Source organism: Symphalangus syndactylus, chromosome 8 (assembly GCF_028878055.3).
Source record: "Symphalangus syndactylus isolate Jambi chromosome 8, NHGRI_mSymSyn1-v2.1_pri, whole genome shotgun sequence".
Lineage (NCBI taxonomy): Eukaryota > Metazoa > Chordata > Mammalia > Primates > Hylobatidae > Symphalangus > Symphalangus syndactylus.
In genome coordinates, this window is record NC_072430.2 from 17,274,832 (window position 1) to 17,283,908 (window position 9,077).

Consider the following 9,077-nt stretch of genomic DNA (forward strand, 5'->3'; position numbering starts at 1 on the left):
GCCATTGTAATGTTAAGTCTCTCATTTAAAAAGAAAAAATTGTTTGCCAATGTAGCTAATGAAATATCCGAATGTTTAGTTCAGTTCCTAGTGAAATGGCATTTCTGTGATCCACTGCTTTAATTGAATCATCATAGTAATTAACTGACTTGTATTTATTTATATCTTCACTTAATGAAAGCCTCTTAAAATGTTTCACATCAAAACATCTGTTGCCTAAGATATCAGCAGTTAACATTGACTTCTGCCCCACAGGCCACTCCTGCTTTAAACTTTATTCATTAGACAACCTAAAAAAAATAACAAATACAGAGCTGAGAACTTTTTGAGAAAAGTAATTCAATAGTTATAAAGTGATCTTATTGTTTGATTCTAGTTAAGGTGGTTTTTCTTTAAACTGTTACCTCTACAAAATATAAGAGCTGGTTTTTACTTTCTTCTGGATATCACCACCAGTAAAATACCATGCCAATATCTCTAGGCTGGCAATTAAAAGGAAAATGCAGAAAACGAAAACATTCATGAATAGACGTGTAGGTCAACTTCATGACTGAACTGCTATTTAGGAACAGTATGACCAGGCCCCCAAACAACTGCTCCAATACAAATATCTAGTCTCATTTTCATATCGCAAATCAAGCTGTCAATAATATGCCCACAGATTAAATTTGTAAGACCTGATACCTCAAAGTCATTTAATACAAATTTCAGCCACATATCTTTCCAACTAGCATAGGGAGAATTCTACCATAAGCATATAGGAGGTTGTACCTACTTTTTAGATCAAAAATAATAATTCGAATATGATTGATTATAAGTCAATTAAGGAACCTATTCAAAATGTTAATTGAGGAATCTATTTAACCTACTGGAGAGCAAAACCGTTCCCATGACTCTATACTATAAAGTATTCCAGGGACCACCAGCGTACCAAATACATTCTACCTGCCCTCAACACCTACTGAGGCTCAAAAACACAGGTGTTCTGCTCTTGGAAACTGGCGTTAAATTCAGAGAGAGAGTAGAAACTTTCTTTAATTTCACTGAAGAGGGAATTACTAAGTTCACGAAGGCCCACAAATGGTTGAGATGTAAAGTATAAGCTGCAAAAGCTATCAGAGTATACATTCTACCATGAACAAGATGATAAATTTCATCAGAGATAAAAATACCACTACAGAGGATGAATCAACACACTCACTACTCTTTACTGCTACAGTGACAAACAGGTGTCGAATAACAAGAAAACTTCCCCTAAATCACAATACAATAGCAAAATAAATTGCTCCAGTTGTCAAAGGGTCTAGAATTCAAAATTATTCCCACTGCACTTAAGCAAATTCTATCAAATACACATTTTTTTCCTATTAAACTTTTGGGGCCCTTTGATGGAGCAATAAATCCAATATGTAAAAAAAAAAGTGTGGTTAACTTTTGTGCGTGAATTATCACACATCATGTTCTGATAAAATATTCAGTGTGCTGTGAAAATCTTTTTCAACCCTGCCAATGAGACTGAAATCTTTCAAGCATGTAGGATTTCATATTTTTAAAAAGATGCCATATTGGTGGATATGAATGTTTCCTTCCTGTAAAATTGCAAAAACAAAAAAAGAAAAAAGAATCCATTATCCCATAAAATAAGAAGCAACTGAGGCCAGGTCCACTTTGGCTTTCCATTGAAAAAGCTCTAGATTGTATTAAAATGTGATGAGTTCATTAAAGTAGACCTGAATGGGTTCTGGGGGTCCAAACACTGCGCGCATTCTCGCAGGAGGGTTTTGTTATTAAGGGATTTGTTTCCCGAGTTCTTCATCCAGTCATTTCCAAACAGATGTGAGTTGGGAAGCAAAAAAGCAACACGTTCTCCGGAACGCGGAGGCTGCTCGGGCCTCCCCGCCGCCCTGTGCCCCACGCGCCTCCGCCCGGGCGCGCTCCGCGGGTGTTGGAGCCGGCGGGGTCCGCGCGCCAGTGCCGGGAGCCGGGGCGGCGGCCGGGAGCCCGGGGCGGCCCGGGGCGAGGCGCGGCCCCGCGGCTCCAGCACAATGCGCCGGCGGCGGGAACGGGGACCGCGCGCCCCTCCGCAACAACTTTGCGCGGCCTCGCCCGCGGCCGCCGGGCCTCGGCCCCTCGGCTTGGTCCCTGCCGTCGCCGTCGCCGCCGCCCGCCACCAGCCGCCCGCCGCCCCGGCGCCACGCGGCCGCCCCTCACCGTTGCAGAACTGGAGCAGCGAGGACGTGTCGTACAGGCTGCTGTAGCTGGAGAAGCCGTCCTCCATGCTGAGGCCGCCGGGCCGCGCCCGCTCCCCGGCCCGGCCGCGCCGCCGCCGCTCACCACACACTGAGCTGAGCCCGACCGCGACCGGCGCTGGCGCTGGGGCCGGCCCTGCTGTGGCGGCTGCTGCTGCCGGTTACCATGGCAACGCCGGGCCCGCCGCCGCCGCCGCCGCAGCCGTGCGAGCCTAGCGCCCGCTCCGCCCGCGAGGGGGCGGCCTCGGCGGCCGCGGGGCCCGGGCCGGGAGGGGGACGTGGCGGGGCGGGGCCGAGCCTCCCCGCGCCTGCGGCCTCTTTCCCCGCGGGGAGCGCGGCCCTGGCGGCCTGGGAGCTGCAGGGGCGCCTCTGCCGCCCGCTGTCCCCTTGGCCAGGCCCCGCCTCCGCGCACGGGGGCCCAGGGGCTGCGGGGCGCGGCGGGCGGCCCTTGAGGGGGCGCGGGGACAAAGACCAAGGCCGGGAGAGAGCGGGCGCGCGGGGGCCCGGGGTAACCTCCGCCGCTGACGCCCAAGCCCACCCGCCCCCGACGCGCTGTACCCGCCCCCGACGCGCTGTTCCCGCGCCCGCGGGCAGCTCCACGACCAAACATGGACAACGCGCCCGCACATTTCGGCCGTTTCCACGCCTCGGCTCACTGTGGCTCACATCCAACCGGCGCGTTCCTCTGTCCACACGTTTTTCCGCGGCAGCAAGGCCCTGCCTCAGACTTAGCACGGGACTGGCAAGTCCGCTGGAACCTTCGCTCACACTGGGCCAGAGAGGCTATCCTGGCAGCAGGCTGGAAGTCCTCTGTGTTGAGGACTGGACACAGCTGAAACATCGCTGTGTGGTTTCCCTATGATCAGCCCCAGGGATACAGATCTGTCACATTGCAGGCTTGTTAACTTGCTACAGGACTAAGGAAATCAGTATTTATTCTACATCAGAAAGAGAACAAGAGTTAGGAGAAAATAGCGCAGTAGGAGAAACACATAGATCCATGAGTTTGTAACTTTTCCAGCCCATACACGTATAAATGCTGTTAATGGTTCACATTTTATACCCATGGAGTAAAGTAAGTAAAGATGCGCCAAATAACAAGTGGGGAAGCGAGAAATTCGAATATATAAAATGGATGATCTAACTCAAGAATGAGCTTGGTTCCAAAGAGACTGCAGAACGTTTACACTTCCCTGTTGCGTCATAGTCATAATTCAGTTCCATGCCAAAATCTGAAATTGTAGGTACTAACTTGTGCAGGTTGAATACAGTAGGTGAAATAAGAACTGAGTAAGTTAGAATTAGGAAAACTCGCAGGTCTCACTTGGGCTCAGGGGCCTGTCCTTCCAGAAGCCCAACTTGGACATCAGTAGACGGCAGGTGAGGGACAGGGCTCTGTCACTCTGTGTGCGGCACGGTTAGTGCATGGGTTAGTAAGGACTGGTGCTATATGCTGTGGGCACGGGGAGAAGTTTAAGACCTTATCCCTGTCCTAGCAGGGTTGTTAATTGGGAAGATGCATTGTGGGTGAAGGCTGAAGGGCCACAGGTGCTGCGGGTTTGACTGTGACTTGGTGGATGGAGGACAGTGGGCAGGACAGTGCTAGTGAGGAAAGAAGGAACGGTGCCTGCAGACATTGTGCAGACAAGTGGGAAATAAGACCGGACTGAGGGCAAGGTGCCAGGTAAGAGAGGCCCCAAGAGCTGCAGAGGAGCCTGAACCAGACCTGGTGGGAGATGGAGGAACGCTTGGAGGGTTCACGCAGGCAGGCCACTGTTGAGAGCTGTGTTAGGGAGCTGGGTCTGCCTGCCGACTGGGCTGCAGGGGCCGCGGCCTGTTGCTGGAACAGCCCAGGATGTCTGCAGTGCTCCAGAAATGAGGCACCAAGGGCCGGCCAGAGGGAAGTTGCTATAGGACCATACAGCTGGAAAGACAGAAAGGTCAAGCGAGGACAGCACAGCCTCCAATTAGAAGTGCCCTGTAGCAACTGGAGAGAAAGAATTGAGATTTGGGAGTTATCAGCAAAGGGGTTGTAAATGAAGTCTCTAAAGAAGAGAATGGAAAATCGGACAGGGGCTGGGGTACAGCCTTGACAAAGGAGAGAGAAGGACATTCCGAAGGAACGGTCAGAGAGGCAGGAGAATCAGCAGAGGACATTGTCTCTCTAAGCTAAGAGCACAGAAAGCTTCCAGTGGGCATTTGCATAGGGTTCTCTGCAGGAAGGGTCAAGGAGGCTGAGGCTGGGGTAAGGCTCTTCTGTCTGGTGGCAGAAGGCTCCCAGGTGACCTGGAGCACTCTGGTGATGCAATAGGTTGCTAGATATCAAAGGTAGAGGGCAGGTATATGCATGTTAGAACACTTTGGCAGGGAGGCCGAACGCGGGGCTTATGCCTGTAATTCTAGCATTTTGGGAGGCCGAGGTGGGCAGATTGCCTGAATTCAGGAGTTCAAGACCAGCCTGGGCAACATGGGAAACCCCGTCTCTACCAAAAAAATACAAAAAATTAGCCAGACATGGTGGTGTGCACCTATAGTCCTAGCTATTTGGGAAGCTGAGGTGGGAGAATCACCTGAGCCCAGGAGGTGGAGGTTGCAGTGAGCCAAGATCACACCACTGCACTCCAGCCTAGATGACAGAGTAAGACCCTGTCATAAAAAAAAAAAAAAGAAAGAAAAGAAAAGAAAAAAAGAAAACTTTGGCAGGTAAAGGAAATGGGGAGGGGCCAAAGATAGTTGGCAGAGAGCCAGGTAAAGTGTCCCCTTGCCCCCGCGTGGCACAGGTAAGTTCTCTACCTCTCTAAGGCAAGAGGCAGGTGCTGTGGAGAAGGGGCTTTCAAAGGGTGAGACTTAACACCCAGATGCACATTTCATCTTCCTCATTTCCCATCTTTCCTCTGTCTATTCCACTGTTCATGCTCTCTCTACTCCACTTTGCAGTTTTATACTTCAGGATACGTTGGATGATTGGCATAAAAAGCTGAGGTGTGGCGTTTCTGAACTTGAAAAGGAAGTAATAATCATGAATAATTAGAAGATGGTTTTCTTTAAAGCCGAGTGTGGTGGTGTGTGCCTGTAGTCCTAGTTATTTGGGAGGCTGAGGTGGGAGGATGACTTGGGCCCAGGAGGTTGAGGATGCAGTAAGCTATGATTGCACCACTGCACTCCATACAGTGCAGCTGGGGCAATGCTCAACTCCAGCCTGGGCAACAGAGTGAGACCCCATCTTAAAAAGAAAAAAAGAATGTTAGCATTCCTTATGTTTAATGTTATGATATTTGGTGGCCACAATTTAGACATGGGAAAGGAGACATATTTAAAACTTCAGCTGCCAAATTGAGCTGGAGATTTTCTTAGAAGATATTATTTCCACTAAAGTTACAAATAAGACAAGAACTCAGTCCACTTTCTTTTGAGATGATAAAGATCATCATTACTCTCTTAACCTAGAGTATTAAACAGCTATGTTTTTCCCACAGTGGTAAAATCTTACTCTAAAAAAAAGCTAAATTTAGAATAATTACAATGATATGCATGTTAAGTCACTTAGGTATAATCTACACAGCATTAAAGAAGATCTTTGGGGAAAGTTCAAGAAAAATCTCGAAAATTAATAATGTGTGATGTTTTTGCTAAACATTTTAACAGACTGATATTCCACGTCATTTGTGAGTTAATTTATAGCCTGAGCACCAAAAATGTTGTCATTGTAATAAATGATGTGTACTCTGTAGGACAATATAACCACAGTGTTCGGTGGAATTAATAGCAGCATTTGTACAACGTGTGAAAAAGAGAAAGGAAAGTGAAAGCTCTGTAGCCTTTATTCATAGAAAGGCAATTTTTAAAAATCACCCAGAAATGTGCAGCCTTATGCCTCTATTGTTTAATCCAACACTCTTCCAAAAATAGTTACACAGTGCCAGGCCCTATGCTTGGGGATGGGAATGTAGCACATAGAACACAGTGCGTTCCAAACTGCAGGTGGCCATGAAGTCAGTTAAAGAGTCATAATTGGCAAGATTTAAAATGAAATGGAGGCCAGGCATGGTGGCTTATGCCTGTAATCTCAGCCCTTTGGGAAGCCGAGGTGGGTGGATCACCTGAGGTCAGGAGTTTGAAACTAGCCTGGCCAACATGGTGAAACCCCATCTCTACTAAAAATACAAAAATTAGCTGGGCATAGAGGTGAGCACTTGTAGTCCCAGCTACTCAGGAGGCTGAGGCATGAGAGTCACTTGAACCCAGGAGGTGGAGGTTGCAATGAGCCGAGATCGTGCCACTGCACTCTATCCTGGACAACGGAGTGAGATGCTGTCTCAAAAAAAATAAAAGAAAGAAAGAAATAAAAAATTCCACTTCTAGGTACTCAAAAGAGTTGAAAGCAGGGACTTGGACAGATATTTGTACACCCGTGTTCAGAGCAGTATTATTCACAATAGCCGAGAGCTGGGAGCAACCTGAGTATCTACCGATGGATGAATGGTTAAACAAAATGTGGTCCATCCATAGGGTGGAATCTTATTTCATCCTAAAAAGGAAGGGAATTCTGATACATACTATCAGCATGTATCAAGACACTATGCAGTGTGAAATAAACCAGTCCCCAAAAGCACAAATATTCTATGACTCCACTTACATGAAGTGCCTAGGGTTGTCAAATTCATAGAGACAGAAAGTGGAATGGTGGTTGCCAGGGGCTGGGGAGAGGAAGGAATAGGAAGTGAATGCTTAACGGGTGCAGAGTTTCAGTTTGGAATGATGAAAAAGTTCTGCAGATGAATGGTGGTGTTGGTAGCACAACAATGTGAATCTCCTCATGCTTTATAACTGTGCACTTAAAGATGGTTACAATGGTAACTTTTATGTCGTGTGTGTACACACACACACACACACACACACACACACATATTAGGGAGATATTTTACAGTCTCCATATGTTGCCCAGGCTGGAGTGCAGTGGCTATTCACAAGTGCAATCAGAGCACACTACAGCCTCCAACTGCTGGGCTCAAACGATCCTCCCTCCTCAGCCTCCCAAGCAGCTGAAACTAGAGACACACACCACCATGCCTGGCTGTTGTGTATATTCTAACACAGTTTTTAACATGAAATGGAATAGACAATTTTGGAGTGCACTGAGCATAGTAAGAACGATTATTTGTGCTGGAAACATTGGTATTTACTTACAATGTACCTACATGAATTGTGATGTATAATACAAGGCATTTCTTGTTGTGGGTCACGGTCACAATCTAAGAGACATTTGGACATATAATAATTGTACAGGTAGATGTATAAATACAAATGATAAGCACCAAGGAACAAAGCTAGGTGGAAGGATTTCAGAGTATTTCTGAGGGTCTGAACTGGACTAAGGAAGAAAAGAAGCTACCAGAACAGCCGTGGGTAGAGCAAGGGGCAGCCACATCAGGCAAGCTGTGGTAGGAGATGGGGAGGCCCCGCTTGCAGGGGGCCTTGGAGAGCCTGTCAGGGGCTTCTGATTTTACCCTAAGAGCAGAGAAAAGTTGACCTTCAGTTAATGTCACGGGCTTAACTATGTCCCCCCAAAAATTCATCTGTTGAAGTCCTAACCCCCAGGACCTCAGAATGTGACCTTACTTGAAGATGGGGCCTTTACAGATGTAATCAAGTTAAAATGAGGACATTAGGCTGGGCCCGAATCCAATATGACTGGTGTCCTTATAAGAAGGGGAAATTTGGACAGAGATGCACACAGAGGGAAGATAAAGTGAAGACACAGGGAGGAGATGGCCACCTGCAAGCCAAGGAGAGGGGCCACAGAAGGATCCGGCCCTGCCCACACCTGGGTTTTGGACTTCTGACCTCCAGAACTGTGAGAAAATTAATTCCTGTTGTTTCAGGCCTCCAGTTGGTGGCGAATTCTTAAGGGAGTCCGAGCAGAGCAATACAGTTAGTATAGAATCTCAGAGTCAATCTGGGTGTGGTGGCTCACACCTGGAATCCCAGCACTTTGGGAGGCCGAGCCAGGCAGATCACCTGAGGTCAGGGGTTCAAGACCAGCCTGGCCAACGTGGTGAAACCTCATCTCTACTAAAAATACAAAAATTAGACAGGCATGGTGGCAGGCGGACGTAAACCCAGTTACTCAGGAGGCTGAGGCAGGAGAATTGCTTGAATCGGGGAGGTGGAGGTTGCAGTGAGCCGAGATCGTGCCCACTGCAGTCCAGCCTGGACAACAAGAGTGAGACTCTGTCTCAAAAAAAAAAGAATCTCAGAGTCAAGAATTGACTATTCCACAGATGCAGTACCATTCACTACTCATATTAAAATATAAAATATAGCTTCTCATGATAAAATTGTTACTCTACAAAATGAGAGGTAATCACTGATTCTAACAACGTAAGGGAATATTCAACTCTGTGGCCTCCAACCCGCTTGCTGATGCAGCTGTCCTTTCTACAACATCCCTGACAAATGGTCACTCTGCCCCTTTCAGATCTGAAGCACTCCAATTATTAAAAAGATTGTTGTTTATTTTTATCCTAAATTGCCCTTGCCAAAGCATTCTTCACCAATCCTACTTTTGTCTGGTCAATTTCATCTCCCTCTGTCCTGGTTCTGGCTTCTGTCTCCTCTGGAACATTGCAACAGTAGCCTGTGTCCTGGTTTACCCAGCCCTGCTTCATTACTCCAGGGTTAACTTACCCAAAGAGGTGCTAACTGATGTCCTTTCATTCTCTGCTGCCTACCATATTAAGTGCAAACATCTTGGCACGAACTTCAAGTCTGTCTGTGCTCCTGCTGCAAATACCATCTTTGGCATTCAACACACCCCTGCCCCACCGT

At 47.5% G+C, this 9,077-nt stretch overlaps 1 protein-coding gene across 3 annotated transcripts in view; it reads right to left on the reverse strand.

The window, feature by feature from the left end:
* The window catches only part of EML1 (EMAP like 1), a 152,934-nt gene extending 150,502 nt beyond the window's left edge, over positions 1-2,432 (reverse strand). Inside the window, exon 1 of one of the 3 annotated variants that reach the window (XM_055288175.2) lies at positions 2,212-2,432. In XM_055288175.2, coding sequence (XP_055144150.1) covers positions 2,212-2,278 — 67 coding nt within the window. In that variant the 5' untranslated portion in view covers positions 2,279-2,432. The remainder of the gene's footprint in view (positions 1-2,211) is intronic. The other 2 variants (XM_055288174.2, XM_055288176.2) reach the window with 2 other exon arrangements.
* Between the last annotated feature and the right edge of the window lie 6,645 nt (positions 2,433-9,077).